The following is a 22407-nucleotide window of genomic DNA, read 5'->3' on the forward strand; positions in this document are numbered from 1 at the left end:
GGCAGAGCCGGGATTAGAACCGAGGTCCTACTGACTCCCAGACCCAAAGTGCTTAGGGTAGTGTTCAGCACCCAGTAAGTGCTCAATAAATACCATTTACTGGTATGTGGCCTGGTGGATAGAGCACAAGCCTGGGAGTCAGTCAGAAGGACCTGGGTTCCAATCCTGGCTCTGCCTCATGTCTGCTGTGTGCCCTTAGGCAGGTCGCTTAACTTCTCTGGGCCTCAGTTACCTCATCTGTAAAATGAGGCTTAAGACTGCGAGCCCCATGTGGGACGGGGACTGGGTCCAACCTGAATAACTTGTATCTACCCCAGTGCTTAGAACAGCGCTTTGCACATAGTAAACTCGTTATAATGATAACGAGTATCATTATTATCACTGAGACTGTGAGCCCCACGTGGGCCAGGGACAGTGTCCTACCCCATTGGCTTATATTCACCCCAGCCCTTAGTACAGTGCCTGCCACATAGTAGGTGCTCAGCAAATAGCACAATTATTATTTTTATTAATTGGATTACTCCAGCCTTCTCCTAACCTCAGGAAGGGGGGTATAAATGGCATTCCATTTTTTTTTTTTAAACGTATTTCTCACCTGCACAAAAAATGTTTCCATGGGTAAGGAGCCACTGGCTAGTACACACAGACTAACGGTGGGTGGTCCGATAGGCACCAGGACACTTTCCAAGCGCTTAGTACAGTGCTCTGCACGTAGTAAGTGCTCAATAAATGCGATCAGATGAATGAACCCCATGGAGAGGGGAAGTGGGGACCGCGGCCACGGTCTCCTCCGGTGGCGAGCCAGACAAACCAGTCACCGAACGAATGAACCCCGTGGAGAGGGGAAGTGGGGACCGCGGCCACGGTCTCCTCCAGTGGGGACCAAGACGAACCAGTCACTTTCAACACCCCCGTTCCCATCCCGAAGCTGCCGCGCTTCATCGTCAAACCCGAGGGTTTTCGCTCCCTAACGCCCGTCTTCCCTCTCGCCAATCAGGACGCTGAGAATGACGGGCCCGAGCCCTCCGACTGGGACAGATTTGCTGCCGAGGAGTACGAAGTCCTTGTGGCGGAGGAATCCGCCAGTGAGCAGATACACGAGGGGTAGGTGAAATTCTCCCCGCCGTGCTCAGCAGCCGACAGGGGAATCGTTCAAGCTGCCGTGTCACCACCACCTTCTGTTCCTCTGGCCCTCACACCCATTCTCCGGTCTCGTGGATCCTTATGAGTTCCATTCGCTGAAAATATATTAAAAAGGCAAGGTTCCGTATCCTTCATCCCTCAGCATGCTTACTCCTTTCTTGCCATTTCGCTCCCTTTCTTTTCGTTGCTTCGCAGAGATCTCTGCTGTCAAACAAAAGACTGACGAGCGAGGTAACCTTGGCAGTCAGTGGAGTTTTAAAAGGGGCCGGACTAGGCACCAAGCAGGTCTGTTGTTAAATCGTCCTCTCCCAGGTGTGTGGTTCATTCAATAGTATTTATTGAGTGTTTACTATGTGCAGAGCACTGTACTGAGCGCTTGGAGGGCTCTGCACACAGTAAGGGCTCAGTAAATATGATTGAAAGTTTATTTGCCACTGTATCAAGCAGTGCTTAGAATAGTGCTTGGCACAGAGTAAGCGCTTAACAAATTAGATTGTTTTTATTGACCATTTACTATATTGTACTAAGCACTGTATTAAGTTCATTCAATAGTATTTATTGAGTGCATACTATGTGCAGAGCACTGTACTAAGCGCTTGGAATGTACAATTTGGCAACAGATAGAGACAATCCCTGCCCATTGATGGGCTTACAGTCTAATCGATAAATGTTGGTATTTGTTAAGCGCTTACTAGGTGCAGAGCAATGTTCTAAGCGCTGGGGTAGATACAGAGTAATCAGGTTGTTTCACATGAGGCTCACAGTTAATCCCCATTTTACAGATGAGGTCACTGAGGCACCGAGAAGTTAAGTGACTTGCCCACAGTCATACAGCTGACAAGTGGCAGAGCCGGGATTCGAACCCATGACCTCTGACTCCCAAGCCTGGGCTCTTTCCACTGAGCCATGCTTCGCTTGGGCAAGTACAAAATAATAGAGCAAGTTTGTAGACATGATCCTTGCCCACAAGGAGCTTAGAGAATACAGTGGGGGGACAGATATAACAATACATTACAGATAATCAATATTTATGGAGCACCTACTGCGTGCAGAGCACTCCAATAATAATAATAATAATAATGTTGGTATTTGTTAAGCACTTACTATGTGCAGAGCACTGTTCTAAAGGCTGGGGTAGACACAAGGGAATCAGTTTGTCCCACGTGGGGCTCACAGTCTTAATCCCCATTTTCCAGCTGAGGTAACTGAGGCCCAGAGAAGTGAAGTGACTTGCCCACAGTCACACAGCTGGCAAGCGGCAGAGCTGGGATTCGAACCCATGACCTCTGACTCCGAAGCCCGGGCTCTTTCCACTGAGCCACGCTGCTTCTCTAGATTTCCCTAGAGGGGAAATCTTAGAGTGTAAGGATATTTACATAGGCTTTGTGGGGCTGGGGTGAGTATCAGAGTGCTCATGGAGTAAAGCACGGAATGGTGATGATTCAATCGAGAAATGGTGTTTAATGAGCACTTACTACGTGTGGAGCACTGTATTAAGAGCTTGGTACCGAATTGGCAGACATATTCTCCGCCCACAAGGAGCTTACAGTCTCCAGGGAATTTGCCCAAGAGCAGCCGGCGGGGGAGCTGGGCTTCAGTTCTCTTCGCTGCAAAGTTCCCACCACTAGACCGTGAGGATGAGGCAGTTTGGCCGTACCATGGGGGGTCCAATCCCTGAGTAATAACAATAATAATAATTACGGTATTTGTTAAACGTTTACTGTGTGCCAGGCACTGTACTAAGCGCTGGGGTGGGTACAAGCAAATCGGGTCGGACACAGTCCCCGTCCTACGTGGGGCTCAAAGTCTCGATCCCCACTGTACAGATAAGGGAACCGAGGCCCAGAGAAGTGAAGTGACTTGCCTAAGGTCACTCAGCGGATAGGAGGCGGGATTAGAACCCATGACCTTCTGACTCCTAGGCTCGTGCTCTATCCGCTAAGCCACGCCGCTTCTCTGAGAGGTTCTCTGAAGAACCTCGCCTTCACAAACGCTCACATTATAGCCCTCACGCTGCACAAGACGGTCCTTTCTGACACCCTATCGTGCTGTATCCAGACAGGCGCATGTTAACGGAAGGATGTTCCTTAATCCTGCAGCAGTGTTCTATCCAGAACGGGTCATGAAAACACGTGTTTTGGCAAAACTGAGTTTTGGCATCTTTCTTCTTGCAGATGACCTCAAACCTAGGGCTAGACAGTCAATTTTCCAGTAATTGGCGGGTTCCATTCCCACAGAACTCCATGTCAAGAAGAGATTGCTTTAACGTCCGCAAACCCTGACCACTCCACGTGCACGTCCACAAATGTGTCTTCCAACACCACATCGTGTTCTGACCGCACAAGTGTCGAAGGAAGAATGAACCCTAATTTCTCCCTGGCGTTCTCGCCAAAACGCATATTGAAAATGTGGGTTGTGGCAGAACTGACCACAGCATTTAATTTATATAAATTAATCAGTTAAAATTAATGGCAGTTGCTCCATTATGACCTCTGTCTAGGACTACGTACTTGCAGCGTGGCTCAATGGAAAGAGCTTGGGCTTCGGAGTCAGAGGTCATGGGTTCGACTACCGGCTCTGCCACTTGTCAGCTGTGTGACTGTGGGCAAGTCACTTCACTTCTCTGTGCCTCAGTTCCCTCATCTGTAAAGTGGGGATTAACTGTGAGCCTCACGTGGGATGACCTGATGACCCTGTATCTCCCCCCAGTGCTTAGAACAGTGCTCTGCACATAGTAAGCGCTTAACAGATACCAACATTATTATTATTATCAGATTGGCTTTCTTTAGGGAAGAGAGCAGAAGGAATTAAAGCATTCCTTTAAAAAAAAAACCTATTTGTGCCAGTCACTGTACTAAACACTGGGGTAGAAACAAGCTAATCAGGATGGACACAGATTCTGTCCCACGTGGGGGGGGGGGTCATGATCTTAATCCCCATTTTACAGGCGAGGTAACTGAGGTACAGAGAAGTGAAGTGACTTCAAAAATACGCTAATTGTTATTATAGCCTAGTGGGAAGAGTTTACAATCCTTCCCCCCTCCTTAAAATGATTTCGCCATTTACTTGAGGGGGGGCAGGGACCGTGTCTATTAACTCTATCGAATCTTACTCTCCCAAGCGCTTAATACAGTGCTCTGCACAGTAAATACTCATTAAGTACCATTGATTGGTGCCTCCCATGTGCCTCACCTCCTCACCACCGCAAATTCTCTCCTCTAGAGAGAGTGCCATAAAGGAGACTAATAATAATAATGTTGGTATTTGTTAAGCGCTTACTATGTGCAGAGCACTGTTCTAAGCGCTGGGGTAAATACAGGGTAATCAGGTTGTGAGGCTCAGTCTTCCTCCCCATTGTGCAGATGAGGGAACTGAGGCACAGAGAAGTGAAGTGACTTGCCCACAGTCACGCAGCAGACAAGTGACAGAGCTGGGATTCGAACCCATGACCTCTGACTCCCAAGCCTGGGCTCTTTCCACTGAGCCATGCTGCTTCTCTGGTGTTGTGTAGTCAAAACCCATCTGTTGTAATGCTGAAACAAGTGTAGTAAAATGGGTGCTATTTGTTGTACTTCAGAACTTCCCAAAGCGAGCCCATCATTGGGCAGGCTCTATCTGTTGTCGAACTGTCCATTCCAAGCGCTTAGTACAGTGCTCTGCACATAATAAGCGCTCAATAAATACTATTGAATGAATGAATGAATGAATGAGAACTGCCTGCCGCATTACAGGGTGATACAAGTGGTAGCCCATTTAATAATTCCGCCACTACAGAGTCCCTAGTTAATATTTTTAGGACTTACCAGGCTTGCCTAGTTCTTTCCAGTTCTTAGACTCTGAGCCCTAAGTGGGATCTAGTGATCTAATATCTACCTCAGTGCTTAGTATAGGGCTGGGCGCATAGCAAACACTTAACAGAAACCATTCATTCAATTCAATAGTATTTATTGAGCGCTTACTATGTGCAGAGCACTGTACTAAGCACTTGGAATATACAAGAGAAGCAGCGTGACTCAGTGGAAAGAGCACGGGCTTTGGAGGCAGGGGTCATGAGTTCGAATCCCAGCTCTGCCACTTGACAGCTGTGTGACTGTGGGCAAGTCACTTCACTTCTCTGGGCCTCAGTTACCTCATCTGTAAAATGGGGATTAAGAATGTGAGCCCCACGTGGGACAACCTGATTCCCCTGTGTCTACCCCAGCGCTTAGAACAGTGCTCTGCACATAGTAAGCGCTTAACAAATACCAACATTATTATTATTGTTACAAACCACAGTTATTATTATTATTATTGCAGGACAGAAGAGCCGTTTCTTCGTCATCAGCCTTAAATGAGAACTGCATTACCCAAGCCTACCTCAAGGCTGTTGTAATAACGATAATAATAATAATGATGGTTTTTGTTAAGCACTTTCTATGTGCTGAGCACTGTTCATTCATTCAATTCAATAATATTTATTGAGCGCTTACTATATGCATAGCACTGTACTAAGCTCTTAGAATGTACAAATCGGCAACAGATAGAGACAGTCCCTGCCCTTTGACGGGCTAAGTGCTGGGGTAGATACAGGGTATTCAGATTGTCCCACGTAGGACTCACATTTTTTAATCCCCATTTTTTTTTTTACAGATGAGGTAACTGAGGCACAGAGATGTGAAGTGACTGGCCCAAGGTCCCACAGCAGACAAGTGGCAGAGCAGGATTAGAACCCATCCCCTCTGATTCCCAAGCCCAAGCTCTTTCCACTAAGCCACGCTGCTTCTCTAGTCATAGCTACACTAGACATAAGCATAGTTGCAGTCATAACACACAGAAGCAGCGTAGTTAAAGAGAAGCAGCGTGGCTCAGTGGAAAGAGCCCGGGCTTGGGAGTCAGGTCATGGGTTCGAATATCGCTCTGCCACTTGTCAGCTGGGTGACTGTGGGCAAGTCACTTCACTTCCTTGGGCTTCAGTTACCTCATCTGCAAAATGGGAATTAACTGTGAGCCCCACGTGGGACAAACTGACGACCTTGTAGCTACCCCAGCGCTTAGAACAGTGCTCTGCACATAGTAAGCGCTTAACAAATACCATCATTATAAACCAGAAAGCCCCCCAACCCCCGCCTCGGACCCCTAATCGATCAATAGTATTTACACGCTATAGAAGCACTTGGAAAAGTGCAATGTAATAAATAATTACAAATACAGTGGAATCAGAAAACTTTAACTGAATTGGACATTTAGAAATCAGATTATCCTGAACTGGCTTTGTAAACTGAAATTGACTTTCAACCCATTTTTCAAAAGAAGGCTATTTTGGAGGAATTCTTTGTATGTTTCTAGAGAAGAATTTGTGGTTCATCATGCATCAGGCAGACATCACCCCAGCACAGACATTCCTGGGAAAATTATAAAAAATTTTTCAGGCCTTGGGGAGCAGGAGGTAGGCTCTCCGAACCAAACTGGTCCCATTCCAAAATGGCTCCATTTAGTGGGTTTTTTAAAATGATATTTGTTAAGCGTCCTCTCTGTGGCAGCTACTGTACTAAGAGCTGGGAATAGGTGCCGGCTAATCAGGTAGGATACAGTCCCTGTCTCAGATGGGGCTCATTCTCTTAATCCCCATTTTACAGATGACGTAACTGAGGCACAGAGACTGTAAGCCCGTGATTAGACTGTAAGCCCGTCAAACGGCAGGGACTGTCTCTATCTGTTGCCGACTTGTTCATTCCAAGCGCTTAGTACAGTGCTCTGCACATAGTAAGCGCTCAATAAATACTATTGAAATACTACTGAAGCGACTTGAGCAAGGTCACACAGCAGACAAGTGGCAGAATCGGGATTAGAACCCAGGTCCTTCTGCCTCAGTCCTGCGCTCTACCCATTAGGCTACGCCGCTTCTCAAGTGAGCAGAATTAAAACACTCCGGAGGGCTCCCATCACCCACAGTGTCTCTACTTCTTGCCACATGGCAGGGGGCAAGTCTCAGAGGGAGTTGAGGGTACAGCATAGTCCAGGATAATAATAATGGTATGTGTTAAGTGCTTACTATGGACCAGCCGCTGTACTAAGCGCCGGTAGATGCGAATTAATCGAGTCGGACACAGTCCCTGACTCACACAGGGTTCACGGTCTACGAGACAGAGCAGGCGATGAGTCCCCGTTTTACAGTTGAGGAAACTGAAGTTCAGAGACGTGAAATGACTCGCCCAGGTCCACCCAGTGGCGGAGCCAGGATTAGAACCCAGCTCCTCTGACTCCAAGGTCCATGCTCTTTCCACTAGGCCGTGCTGCTTCAGGATGTGAGAGCGACCTGCCCACCCAGTTCACAAAGGCTGCCGCGTTCCACTCGCATGACAATCCAGCAATCAGTGGTATTTACTGAGCGCTTACTGTAGGTCCAGGACTTAACTAAGCACTTGGGAGAGCCCAGTGCGACAGAGTTGGTAGACACATTCCCTGCCCTCCTGGAGTTTACGGTCTAGAGACGGGAGAACAGAAGGATGATCAGAGGAGGCTGTGGAGGCCACCCCAGCCCCTAGGGACAAGGGAAGCAGTGTGGCCTGGTGGCTAGAGCACGGGCCTGGGGGTCAGAAGGACCCGGGTTCTAATCCCAGCTCCGCCACTCGTCTGCTATGTGACCGTGGGTAAGTCACTTGGCCTCTCTGGGCCTCAGTTACCTCATCTGTAAAATGGCGCTCAAGACTGTGAGCCCCATGTGGGACAGGAACCACGTCCAACGCGATTGGCTTGTATCCACTCCAGCGCTTAGTACCGTGCCTGGCACACACCAAGCGCTTAATAATGACGATATAATAATAATGATGATGGCATTCGTTGGGCGCTTACTATGTGCCAAGCACTGATAGAACAATCACTATCATTACATCCCCCTTGACGTTCCCGGGTTTCCGAACACCAGTTCATAGGGATGAGTCAACTGAGAATTCAGAAACAGAACGCACATCTTCCGAACTAGACCGCGCTCACTGGAGAAACTGGTCCTAAAGTAAGGGAAAAGGCATGAAATACTGCCCGTGTGCGTAACCGGAACCCAAGAGTTCGGCGAGACCTCTTTGTCCCTTTACCGGAACACACAGGTACATCTCATTTTTCCTCCAGGCTCATACGGGAGCCGCACCAGAACACATATTCTTGATTCTATTTATTGCTATTGTTCTTGTCTGGCCGTCTCCCCCGATTAGACCGTGAGCCCGTCAGAGGGCAGGGACTGTATCTGTTACCGATTTGTCCATTCCTAGCGCTTAATATAGTGCTCTGCACATAGTAAGCGCTCAATAAATACTATTGAATGAATGAACGTATCAGTCCATTCTCTAGCAAGAGAAGAGGGGAGAGCGTGATCCTCGCCCAGGATCAACAGTCGACTCAGGGCAGAGCCGGAGAACAGAAACCCAAGTCTCCCGATTTCCATGCCGATGGTGGAGAGAGGGCAGAGACTCACAGAGAGGGAGACGGCCGATCCTTAACTGCAAGAACGTACTAGGAAAAGGAGCGCAAGGGTAGACAGGCACTTACCGTCACCGATGCCAGGCAGGAAGGTCCTTCTCCGAGAGGACCATGGAAACCATTAAAATGGGGCCAAGGGGGTTGTACTAGGCCAGCTCAGGGGCCAGGCCGTGAGGCGGACGGTCACCCGGGCTCTCCCTAGGATCAATCCCTCAGCAAGCAGGGCGGAAGGACTGAACGGGACCCGACCAATCCATCGTATTTATTGAGCACTTACTGTGTGGGGAGCACTGTGTTGAGCTCTTGGTACAGTTCGACTGGGGGCTGGGAGTGTGTCTGTTTACTGTTATATTTGGCTCAGTGGCGTGGCTCAGTGGAAAGAGCCCGGGCTTTGGAGTCAGAGGTCATGGGTTCGAATGCCGGCTCTGCCACTTGTCGGCTGCGTGACTTTGGGCGAGTCACTTCACTTCTCGGTGCCTCAGTTCCCTCATCTGTAAAATGGGGATTAAGACTGTGAGCCCCACGTGGGACAACCTGATTCCCCTGTGTCTACCCCAGCGCTTGGAACAGTGCTCGGCACGTAGAATAATACCAACATTATTATTATAGTCTCCCAAGCGCTTAATATAGTGTTTTGCACACAGTAAGCACTCAATAAACACAATTGAATGAAGGACTGAATGAATACATTATAACAGAGTTGCTAGGCACATTTCCTAACGGCAAAAAGGTTGGAAAGGGTAGCCTGGAATCAAAGAAATTCGTCTTTGCAGTCTCAGAAGTTAAAAACAAAACCCGCAAGGCTAACGGGTTAGGAGCGGGTTTCAAATCACTATTAATCACCAACCGCAGGCGGTTAGTTGACAGAACATCAGTCAACTGTATTTATTGAGGACTTACTTTGTGCGGAGCACTGTACCATTTGTACCTTTGTACTGCACTGTGACTCAGTGGAAAGAGCCCGGACTTGGGAGTCAGAGGTCATGGGTTCTAATCCCAGCTCTGCCACTTGTCAGCTGTGTGACTTTGGGCAAGTCACTTCACTTCTCTGGGCCTCGTTACCTCATCTGTAAAATGAGGATTAAGACTGTGAGCCCCATGTGGGACAACCTGATCACCTTGTATCCCCGCCCCCCCAGCGCTTAGAACAGTGCTTCGCACAGAGTAAGCGCTTAACAAGTGTCATCATTATTATTATTATTACCAACCACATGTGAGAGTATAGTAATAGCGGAGCTGGTAGACACGTTCTCTGCCCGCCAAGAGCTTTCGGTCTACAGGGGGATACAGACATTAATATAAATAAGTGAATTACGGATAGGTACGTAAGTGCTGTGGGGTTGAGGGAGAGGTGAATCAAAGGCGTGAATCCAAGGGCAGTGGTGACACAGAAGGGAATAGGAGGATGCCAGCCAAGCTTACCCGCTGGAAACAGCGTGGCTCGGTGGAAAGAGCCCGGGCTTGGGAGTCAGAGGTCATGGGTTCGAATCATGGATTTGCCACTTGTCAGCTGTGTGACTGTAAGCAAGTCACTTCACTTCACTGTGCCTCAGTTCCCTCATCTGTAAAATGGGGATGAAGACTGTGAGCCTCACGTGGGACAATCTGATGACCCTGTATCTACCCCAGGCGCTTAGAACAGTGCTCTGCACATAGTAAGAGCTTAACAAATACCAACATTATTATAAACCAAACATCGCAACAAACACAACAGTGCTCTCTCCCCGAAGAGGCAGGCCCTGGGCCCCGATCCCACCGTCTATCTCTCCACCGACCCCTTTCCCACATCCTCCCTCTGGCCGGGAATTCCCTCCCCACCTAAGCCCTAAGGTGGGCTAAGCCCTTAGGGAATTCCCTAAGCCAGGCCACCACTTTCCCCACCTGCAAAATCTTATTAAGGGCACATCTCCTCCAAGAAACCTTCCCCGATTAAAGCCCTCTTTTCCCCAGCTCCCTCTCATCTCGGAATGATCCAGTGTTCCTGTAAGGGGGCAAAGAGTTTTCTCTCAACTGTTGGATTCATTCATTCTTTCATTCGTTCAGTCGTATTTATCGAGCTCTTACTGTGTGAAGCATTGTACTACGCACTTGGGAGAGTGCAATAAAACAACAAACAGACCATTCCCTGCCCACAACGAGCTCACAGTCTAGAGGGGGAGGCAGATATTAATATAAACAAATAAATAAATTACAAATATATACATACACACATAAACGCCGCCCACCTCTGCACTCTGCACTTCGTGTCATCCATACTCTTTGGACATTTATTTGCTATTCACCCCACCCTCAGACCCAACAGCACTTTTGTACATGTCTATAATTGTACACTGCGCATTGTTTATATCGATGTCCGTCTCCCCCTCTAGACTGCAAACTCGTTCTGGGCAGGGAGTGTGTCTACCAACTGTTTCATTGTATTCTTCCAAACACTTAGTATATGGTGCTCTGCACACAGTAAGTACTCGATAAATACCATTGTTCATGTTGATGATGATGACAGAGGAGCTCTCAACTCCATTCTTACCCCGCAAAATCCTCGACCGCAACTCTGTTGGCAGAAGATCACTCAGATGGGAAAAATCACCTTACTATAAATCTGCAATTTCTTTCGGTCATTCATTCAGTTGTATTTGTTAAGCGCTTACTGCGTGCAGAGCACCGTACTAAGAACTTGGGAAAGTATAATACAGCAATAAAGAGTGAAAATCCCTGCCCACAACGAGCTCACGGTCTAGAGGCGGGGGAGACGGACATTAATACAAATAAATGAAATTAGAGATATATGCATAAGCACTCTGGGGCTGGGAGAAGGGGGAAGAGCAAAGGGAGCAAGTCAGGGAATCGCAGAAGGGAGTGGGAGAAGAGGAAAGGGGGGCTTAGTCAGGGAAGCCCTCTTGGAGGAGATGGGCCTTCGGTAAGGCTTTGAAAGGAGGGAGAGTCACTGTCTGTCGGATTTGAGAAGGACGGGCGTTCCGGACCAGAGGAAGGACGTGGGGCAGAGGTCGGCGGCGAGGTAGGCGAGATTGAGGCCCAGATAGTAGTAGCGGGCAGAAATCCTCTGTACGTTCAAGTCATTAGGGTATAAGTGTGAGTAATGGCATCCATCTGTCAGGGGAGAAAGAGGGCCTAGCGGAGAGAGCGCGGGCCCAAGATTCAGAAGAGCCTGGGTTCTAATCCCAGCTCCGCCACTTGTCTGCTATCACTTAACTTGTCTGTGCCTCGGCTACCTCATCTGTAAAATGGGGATTCATAATAATAATAATTACGGTATTTGTTAAGCGCTTACTCTATGCCAGGCACTGTACTAAGCACTGGGGTGGATACAAGCAAATCGGATCCTGTCTCTGTCCCATGTGGGGCTCACTGTCTAAAGTCCCATTTTACAGATGAGGGAACTGAGGCACAGAGAACAGAAGTGACTTGTCCAATGCCACGGAGCAGGCAAGTGGCTGAGCCGGGATTAGAACCCATGACCTTCTGACTCCCAGGCCCGGGCTCTATCCGCTACACCATGCTGCTCCTGTGAGCCCATCTGGGACAGGGACTGTGTCCAACCTGATTAACTTGTATGTAGCCCGGCACTTAGAACAGTACTTGACATACAGTAAGCACTTAAAAATATTATTATCATTATTATTATTACTATATGCCATGGAATCTGTTTATACATAAAATCATTCCACTCTCCAGAATTCCTTGCTGCTGCTGTCTGAACCTATCAATCAGTGATATTTATAGAGCGCTTACTGTGTGGAGAGCACTGTACCAGGAAACAGTGAGGCCTAGTGGGTAGAGCACAGGTCTGGGAGTCAGTCAGAAGGATCAGGGTTCTAATCCCAACTCCGCCCCTTGTCTGTGTGACCTTAGGCAAGTCATTTCACTTCTCTTTGCCTCAGTCACCTCCTCTGTAAAATGGGAATTGAGACTCTGAACCTCATGTGGGACAGGGACTGTGTCCAAGCTGATCACCTCGTATCTACCCCAGCACTTAGAACACTGCTTGACACATAGTAAGCGCTTAACAAATACCATCGTCATCATAACACAAAAAGGAAAGTGTGCATCATAACACAAAAAGGAAAGTGTGAGGAAAGGGGAACAGGAAAGAAAACTCCAGTGGATTAAAAAAAAGAGATACGCAAACCCAAAGGTGGGGTGACATAAATGATGAGCCCCATGTGGACAGAGACTGAGTCCAACCTCTTTATCGTCAATCTACCCCAGTGCTTAGTACAGCGCCTGGTACAGAGTAAGGGCTTAACAGATAGCATAAAAAAACCATGAACATACACAGAGAAATGGAAATAAAAAGGCACAGAAACAGAGTCAGTAAGATAAAGACGGGGAAAACTCGAGGCAGAATCCCAGTCGGTGATAGACACATCACTTGTACCGTAACCAGACAACCTTGTACTTATTAAAAATACCCACCTATAAATAGAAGTGAAATAAATAAACACGGCATATGCTAACGTGTCAAGAGGGCCGGCTCCCTGGGTATCAGATGCGCTGATACAGGAAACTGGGAAACTCAGAGGAACAACAGTTAGAATCCGGATCTGCCGTTCACTCACTGCTTGACCTTGAGCAAATTGCCTCCGTTGGTTAATTTTGAAAGAGGGGGCATCTCCCCTCACACGTTTGTCATGAGGGACAAAAAATGTCACCATTTCATTCCAGGCCATTTCGCCTTAGAGCGCCGGTCTTAAAACTAGTAGAAGCACCTAGTGGGATTGTCCAATAGTTCTTTAGCCCTCTGGCCCCAGCTGAGAGAGACAGTGAAGATTCTCTCATTTCTTTTTTTGTTTTTATGGTATTTAAGCGCTCATTCATTCATTCAATAGTATTTATTGAGCGCTTACTATATGCAGAGCACTGTACTAAGCGCTTGGAATGTACAATTCGGAGTATAAGTGCTCGCTCTGTGGCTGGCAGTGGACTAAACACTGGGGTAGATACAAGCTAATCAGCTTGGACACCATCAATGTCCTACATGGGGCTCACAGTCTTCATTCGCATTTTACAAATTAAGGAACTGAGGCCCAGAGAACTGAAGTGACTTGTCCAGAGTCACACAGCAAACAAGTGGTGGGGCCGGGATTAGAACCTAAGTCCTCTTGACTCCCAGGCCCGGGCTCTATATCCAGCAAGGTCAGGCTGCTTCTCATCTTCTTTGGCACCTTCTACTACCCTCTCTTCCCCACCGCGCCCCTCTGACACCTAGCGAGGAGCCGCACGGTCTAGTGGAAAGAGCCCGGGCCTGGGAGGCAGAACATTTGAGGTCTAATCCTGGCTCTGCCACTTGCCTGTTTTGTGACCTTGGGCAAGTCACATAACTTCTCTGCGCCTCAGTTCCCTCACTTGCAAAATGGGGTTGCAGTACCTGTTCTCCTTCCTATTTAGACCGTGAACCCCACGTGGGACAAGATTGATTTCTATCTACCCCAGCGCTTAGGACGGTGCTTGGCACATAATCCTGGCTCTGCCAATTTGCTTGCTGTGTGACCCTGGGCAAGTCACTTAACTTCTCTGTTCCTCGATTTCTTCAACTGTATAAAACAGGGATTCAATACCTGTTCGCCCGCCTACTTAGACTGTCCGCCCCCCGTGGGATAAGGAACCGTGTCCTATCCGATTAACTTGTACCTACCTCGCCATTCATTCAATCATATTTATTGAGCGCTTGCTGAGTGCGGAGCACTGTACTAAGCGCTTGGAAAGTACAATTCAGCAACAAATAGAGACAGTCCCTACCCAACAACGGGCTCACCACTTAGAACGGTGTGTGACACATAATAAGTGCTTAACAAATGCCCTTAAAAAAATAGTAAGCATTTAATAAAAAACCATTAAAAAAACTAAATCAAAGATCAAGGAAAGGGTTGGAAATTTGGAAGAATAAGGACTTCAACAGGGTAGGGAAGAGGGGACTTTAACATAGTAAGGAAGAGGTAGCTCACTAAAAGTGATCTTAAAAGAATAGGACTGGAAAAGGCAAGTGTGAGCTGATGGAAGGAAGGAAAAACTCATTTAATGTGGTGCTCCGAGCTAAGTGTCCCTGCTGCCTGTCTTAATAACAATAATAATAATGATGGTATTTTTTAAGTGCTTCCTATGGGCCAAGCACTGTTCTAAGTGCTGGGGTAGATACAAGGTAAGCAGGTTGTCCCATGTGGGGCTCACAGTCTTAATCCCCATTTTATAGATGGGGTAACTGAGGCACAGAGAAGTTGTGACTTGCCCAAAGTCACACAGCAGACAAGTGGCAGAGCTGGGATCAGAACCCAGGACCTCTGACTCCCAAGCCCGTGCTCTTTCCACTAAACCACGCTGCTTCTCTAGTGGCCAAGAGGCTCCGCTTTCTTTCAAACTGCTTTGAAAATTAGAAAGAAAGCCAAGACATTAGAGTTCTTCAAATCGCCTCGTGTAACAACCTGAATTGGGCCACATGATCCATCTATTAATAGTATTGAGTCAGTCAGGCGTATTTATTGAGCGCTTACTTAATGTTGGTATTTATTAAGCGCTTACTATGTGCAGAGCACTGTTCTAAGCGCTGGGATAGATACAGGGTAATCAGGTTGTCCCACGTGGGGCTCACAGTCTTCATCCCCATTTTACAGATGAGGTAACTGAGGCACAGAGAAGTTAAGTGACTCGCCCACAGTCACACAGCTGACAAGTGGCAGAGCCGGGAGTCGAACCCATGACCTCTGACTCCGAAGCCCAGGCTCTTTCCACTGAGCCACGTTACTGCCTGCAGAGCACTGTACTAAGCGCTTGGGAGAGTACCATATAAGAATAAACAGACACATCCCCTGCCCACAACGAGCTTACACTGGCTGCATGCTCAGAGCACTTGCCATAAGCCCCTGGGAGAGAACATCCGAGGTCAAATTTCCAAACCCTGCCCTCCAGGGAATTCCGGTCTAAAGGAAGAGAAGTAAAGGGAGAGAAGCAGCGTGGCCCGGCTTAGTGGAAAGAACCCAGATTTGGGACATCCCCGGCTCTGCCCCTTGTCAGCTGTGTGGCCTTGGGCAAGCCACTCCACTTCCCTGTGCCTCAGTTCCCTCATCTGTAAAATGGAGATGAAGACTGTGAGTCCCACGTGGGACAACCTGATTACCTCTTATCTACCTTGATTCTATTTAGTTGCCATTGTTTTTAGGAGATGTTCTTCCCCTTGACTCTATTTATCGCCATTGTTCTCGTCTGCCCGTCTCCCCGGATTAGACCGTAAGCCCGTCAAACGGCAGGGACTGTCTCTATCTGTTGCCGACTTGTTCATTCCAAGCGCTTAGTACAGTGCTCTGCACATAGTAAGCGCTCAATAAATACTATTGAATGAATGAATGAATACCCCAGGGTTTAGAGCAGTGCTTGGCACATAGTAAGCGCTAAACAAATACCATCATTGTGATTATTATTTACTGGAAGGGGAAAGAATGGAATGATGAGGAGAGGTGAATAAGTAAGTGCCTCAAGAGCAGAGTATGTGAATCAACGTGGACCAATAATAATAATGTTGGTACTTGTTAAGCGCTTACTATGTGCAGAGCACCATTCTAAGCGCTGGGGGAGATACAGGGTGATCGGGTTGTCCCACGTGAGGCTCACAGTCTTAATCCCCATTTTACAGATGAGGTCACTGAGGCACAGAGAAGTGAAGTGACTTGCCCACAGTCACACAGCTGACAAGTGGCAGAGCCCGGGATTCGAACCCATGACCTCTGACTCCCAAGCCCGGGCTCTTTCCCCTGAGCCACGCTGCTAGTGAGAGCCTAGAGTGTTTCATGCCAGAGGAGAGGACACAACATGGAGAGAAGATGTGCTCCGGGGATAACCTATACCAACCAATCAATGGTATTTACTGAACGCTTACTACACGCAGAGCACTGTACTAAGCACTTGGGAGAGTACAATTTAAAGGAGTTGGTAGATACGTTCCCTACCCACAACCGGTTACGATGTAGAGGGAGAGACAGACTTTGACGTAAATAATCACAGATAGAGGTACACAACCTAAATTAGGGCAATGAAAAGTTCAGACACAGGCCTGGAGCGCCCCATTATGGACTGGAATCAGACGATCTAAAAGATCATAGGAAGCACTTAGAGCCCAGAAAGAGTTTTCCCCAGATCCTTCCTCACTTCACTATCACAGTTACGTTATACTCTCCCAAGAGCTTAGTACAGTCTCTGCGCACAGTGAGCGCTCAATAAATACGACCGAATGAACGAGAGTGAAGGCAGAGAGCGCGAGAAGCCGGACAGTACCCTGGGCGGGAGGAAATCGGCGGGTCGTATTTCCTAGGCTGCCACACTGGAAACGGACCCGGAGACAGACTCTACTTTGTTCTTCCAGATCTCTGGAAGACGACGAAACGGATGAACCCGCCCCTCCCTCCGAACTCGGACACAAGGGAGATGTGTCAGTTACCTCAAACCTTTCCGAGAAATCTGCCAAGCTCCCCTCAATGGATGAGGAATAGCTGCCACTGGTATTTCCTTGTGAAGAGCGACGCCCTATTTTGTATAATGCACTTCAAAGTCTACCCTTTCTACAAATGTGTACTTGCCTTGGGTCAACTTAAAATGGCTTTGTGAGACGACTGTGGTCTTGCGCGTGCTTCATGACGGGCTCTCTTCCGATTTCCTCCTTACCTGGGGTCCGTTGCCTGAAAGTAACAGAATTGAAAATGATCTCCGCATTTCTCACCGGCTGAAGCCTGTCTAATCGGGATCGTACTGGCCTCTCGTTCCCATTGCATTTATCAGGATCGGTCTAGACACGGATAACGTCTGTCGGCTCTCGCGGGAGGACCTGGTTCACGTGGAAAGAAAAGAAATGGACAAATCCAAATCGTAGAAACTAAAAAAGTAGGCTCAAGAGAGTCGATCAATGAGCACTCCAGAATTCACTTGACCCCTTGGAAGCCTTCTTCAAAGATAACTTCTCTAACAAAGATCCCGTTTCCTGTTTGTTGTACGTTGATGATCTAATGCCAACGCTGCCAAACCGCTAAAGTCACTTTATCCCTAGGTGTCCCAAACAGCCGCTGGGAGCTGCGGACCTTTAATTTCAATTTCCTTCTTTTGAAATTCTTCTTCCTCCCCCCACCTCCCTCAAGGAAGGAGAAAGAAAGACTTTTAACTGCTAGAGCCCTGGTGAAAATTTTCAGGAAGGAAACAGGTTTGAAGTCAAGATAAAGTCAAGTTATGGGCAGAATTCTGGCTCAAAGGCTGTACTGTGGTTGAATTTCTATTAAAATACCTAGGGATTTAGGGTTTTGTTTTCTTTGGGCGGAGGTTTGGAGGAGTGGGGTGGAGGGAAGGGGTGAGGAGAAAATCAGCCCTTGGATGGGAAATGTCACAAACTGGATGATCCAGAACCTCTTCACCCACAGTTCGCTTCCTGGTAAGGGATAAGAAATGAAAGCCACGCACGAAAACCTCTGCCATGCGAATGTATTCTTTCCTCCAATTAGTATATTAACGATTGTTATTTTTCCTTTTCAAATGTAGAATTCCCCTTTCCACCCAGGTCATCTGCCTACCAATAAATAAGTTACACTTGGACGGTGACCATAGCAGTGGAGAGTCTGACCAAAGCAGGCGTTCAAATACTACTGGCCTTTTGAGGACAACCAACCAACCCCCAAAGGCACATGAAAGTATTCACCACTGGGAGAAGTTTTTCAGGAAACAGTAAAATGGTCAACGGTCATATTATCGATTACTCTTTTTTCCTCCTTTAAGTGAAGGAGCACAGAGAATGGAAATGGGCAGCTTAAACGCTGGGATTCTGTAGTAAATCGACTCGGTTACCCGTTCCAATGTAAAGGCAGGTAGGATGTGAACAGTGGAAAGGGCAGGCAAAAGCCGGGCCTTTGTCGTCAAAAACTTCAACCTCTCGACCGCCAAATGCTTTCCGAGAGCGACCTAATAAATACCACAATGAATAATGACGGTATCTGTTAAGCACTTACTGTGTGCTATGCAATTATTCTAAAAAGCAGCCAACCTCACTAAGGTGAACTTCGCGCTCTTCTGTCTACCCTCCTCTCTCCCCGAAATTCAGGTGGGCCGACCGATAAGCAGCGACGTGTACCAAAAAGGGGACAGAAGCAGGAAGACAAAAGGTGAGAAAGGGTCCGAAGGGTAATCGGCAGTCAGATGGGCCTGAATTATCAAGAGTTAGCCGCCTTCACAGGCGAAGCTCGCTTTCCCCAATTTTCTCAGCTGTTTCAGAACGTGAGGATCCTAACCTCCTACTTGAGAAAAACGGCCTTTGGCTGGTCTAACTTAAGCTTCTCTCCTCGGCGACAACCTGTTTCCATATTTCGGAGCTAATGCGTGTGTTAAGTGTGAGGGAGATACAGAAGGACACTGTGGGTAACGTGTGTAATCCTTTCTGGTTCTCCAGGATTGAGCTGACAGACTTTTGCCCCTCTCCGATGTTCCTGGGGATGAAAGCAGCAGCTTTTGAGTTTGCACGGTATGGCCGGAAAAAAAAAAACCCACCCGGCTTTTCTAGAAATTAAGTCGAATCTACCTTTCGACATGAGAGTTCATTTAGTTACCTAGTTCTTTTCCTACGGCGACTCAGGAAAAATAAAACTGTAATTAAGCTCTGAATTTAAAAGCAATACAAGTTGGATTGGGGCTTTTTACCTCACTTTCACGTCTTTCTGACTGCCTCCCTTAATTTTTCCTGGCTTTCATTTTGGTGTATACTTTGAAGATGATTTTGCATTTTATTCTGTAAAGTAATGAAAAAGTGCAACTGCCAATGCATTCTGTTTAAGAATGACTAAGAGTAATAATGAAATTTTCTTCAGGTCTAAACTCTGTCTTTAGAAAAACGCAGATATTGTGTATCGGGAACTCAGCTCTTTTTGGCCCCGCCACCACGTGGCAGTATTTTTAAATAGATCACGTAGAGAGCCGAGATATCACGCTTTCAGTAAGGATAAAGAAAGTTTAATCTGTTGTGATTTCTGAGAGCAGAGATATTCCAATGGAACTAATGTAGTGTACTTTGTTTGACTTTCCGCTATGAAGAAAAAAAGCCGCAGAAAAATCCATAAAACTAAACCTCATGCTGACAAATTCTCCACCTGATGATAGTTCTATTTCTGACACCTTAATTCCATGCAAAAAGGGGTTTGATACCACAGCAAAAATGGGTGTGGACAATAACCAATAGCTCTACGTAAGATTTTAAATCTTTTCCGTTCACTGTAACCTGTTCTGTTGTCACATGATCAGATAACTTGTGTGATTTGCCGAAATATTTTAAGACTTTTGTGTTGGCATGGCTTTGTAATGATTGATTTGCTTCATGTCTACCTTTTTTGCAAAGAAAATAAAGTTTAAAAAAAAGAAGATTCCCATTCACCCTGCGGAGCTCATTGCAGACTGCTCTTCGTTTTTGCCATACTGGATATTCTCGCGATGGATTTGAGTATGTATTGTCTAAAATGAAAAATAAATTCATTTTACAAGATATATTAATGTACATTAAAATATTCTAAATGTAATTTGAGGAGAGTCGAATACTTTTGTGATGTATTGAACCTTACCATTCTGTCAGAGGGCTTTGAATGCCAGTGTTTCGGGTAAAGGGGGTTGGGGGTAGGGGAGGAGGCACATTTTATTTTTTACACCTGCTTTTCATGAAAATCTGCTTTTCTTCAGCCTTTTGCAGCACAGGATGTTATGAAGCATTGTACTATGCTAAGTTAGATTAGCATATTTCAGACACGTCATTAGGAGGACTAATTCTCTGGAGAAGACGCTAATGCTAGGAAAAGTTCAGGGAAAATGAGGAAGAGGCAGACCGGCCGCTAGATGGATAGAAACCACAGCTAACCGTTAGCAAGGTTATGGATTACGGCAAAAGACGGGACATTCTGGAGAAAATATATCCATAGAGTTACTGTGAGTCGGAAACGACTCGGCGCTTGATAATAAGTGCTTAGTACAGTGCTCTGCACACAGTATGTGCCCAATAAATACTATTATGTGCTGTTAACATAAAGATTAACTCATATCTCAAAGCCTCGAATTAAATTTAGATATAAAGGAAGATAGCATTAAGTGTTTAACCAAGTGCCATAATAATGATAATAATAAGCAGATACTTGGCTACAGACCTCTGCTTTTAGGTTTACGTCAGCATTAGAAAAATTCAACAGATAATAATGCTAATAATAATAAGCAGATACTTGGCTACAGACCTCCGCTTTTAGGTTTACTTCAGCATTAGAAAAATTCAACAGTCAGATAATAATGCTAATAATAAGCAGATACTTGGCTACAGACCTCCGCTTTTAGGTTTACTTTCGGCGTGAGAAAAATTCAACAGACTGATCAAAATGATTTCTACAAAGTCCTTGAAAAGTAATAATAAGGGGAAAAATCAAAGAATACATTTTTGGAAGAGAATGTCCATTTTTAATGACTATTTAGGGGGCTCTAAATGGCTTCTATGTAAGGGCAATAACAATCGCCCCGGGCAGCAGTTCAATCGAAGAATGGAGAAAGTGAGACAGTGACTTGCTCCCTTTATTCATGCCCCATCCCAGCATTTAATGTGCATATCTGTAATTTCATGAATTTAATGCCTGTCTCCCCCTCTAGACTGTAAGCTCGTTGAGGGCAGGGAATATGTCTGTTATATTGTTTTATCGTACCCTTCCAAGTGCTTAATACAGTGCTCTGCACCCAGTACGTGCTCAATAAATACAATTGATTGATTGATGAGACAGGTTCAAAAACCTGACAGAGGAACGTTATGAGGGCTCAATTTGAAGAGCCTGAGTTTCTGTGATGCAGCAAAAATTCCCACGCTTGCCAAAAATATGCAGAAAATAATCACTCCTGCCATTTATTCATGCAACCCTATTGAACCAAATTGGATTGAAGTTTGGAGGCACTGTACAGTGGTCGGGGGAGGGAGGAGGGAAGAGGGAGGAAGATTCATCAGGTCCTCTGTCTACCTCCTCTAATTCACTCTGAAATACCAAAGGGTTTCCTTCAATATGGTATTTCTTAAGGGCTTACTGTGTCAACCACGAGGATAGATACAAATCAATCTGGACAGACACCATCCCTTTCCCACATGGGGCTCACGGCCAATACCCATTTTTCAATCGAGGAAACTGAGGCAGAGAGGAAGGGAAGTGACTTGCCCAAGGTCACACAGCAAGCAGGGGCGGAGCTGGAATTAGAACCGTGTGCTCTGCACACCGTAAGTGCTCAATAAATATGATTGAATCAATGAACAAACCCAGGTCCTCTGACTCCCAGGTCCTTGTTCTTTGATTCAATCATATTTATTGGGTGCTTACTGTGTGCAGAGCACTATACTAAGCACTTGGAAAGTACAATTTGGCAACAGATAGAGACCGTCCCTGCCCAACAAAGGGCTCGCAGTCTAGAAGGGGGGAGAATGGTTGAGGCGTTTGAGTGCCCAAGGATGCAAGTGGACAGTTGATTTTTAATTGCCTATTTAAGGCAGAGTGAAGTAGCGTAGCCCACTGGACAGAGCATGGGCCTGGGAGCCGGAAAACGTGGGTTCTAAGCCCAACTCCGTCACCTGCCCACCGCGTGACCTTGGGCCAGTCACAACATCTCTGTACCTCATTTTCCTCCACTGTAAAATGAGGATTTGATACTTGTTCTCCCGCTTTAGAATGTGAGGCCCACCAGGGACAGGGACATTCACTCATTCAGTCAGATTTATTGAGAGAAGCAGCGTGGCTCAGTGGAAAGAGCCCGGGCTTGGGAGTCAGAGGTCCTGGG

The 22407-nt window shown here is 46.7% G+C and overlaps 1 protein-coding gene across 3 annotated transcripts in view; it reads left to right on the top strand.

Annotated features, from left to right (window-relative positions):
- PPP2R3A (protein phosphatase 2 regulatory subunit B''alpha) overlaps nt 1-20141 on the top strand; it is a 114769-nt gene extending 94628 nt beyond the window's left edge. For all 3 annotated transcript variants that reach the window (XM_029059712.1, XM_029059729.1, XM_029059722.1), the window contains exons 12-13: nt 998-1104; nt 16964-20141. In XM_029059712.1, the coding sequence (XP_028915545.1) occupies nt 998-1104; nt 16964-17090 (234 nt within the window). In that variant the 3' untranslated portion in view covers nt 17091-20141. The remainder of the gene's footprint in view (nt 1-997; nt 1105-16963) is intronic.
- Nucleotides 20142-22407: the final 2266 nt, after the last annotated feature.

The sequence above is a fragment of the Ornithorhynchus anatinus genome, chromosome 1, assembly GCF_004115215.2.
Source record: "Ornithorhynchus anatinus isolate Pmale09 chromosome 1, mOrnAna1.pri.v4, whole genome shotgun sequence".
NCBI classification, from domain to species: domain Eukaryota; kingdom Metazoa; phylum Chordata; class Mammalia; order Monotremata; family Ornithorhynchidae; genus Ornithorhynchus; species Ornithorhynchus anatinus.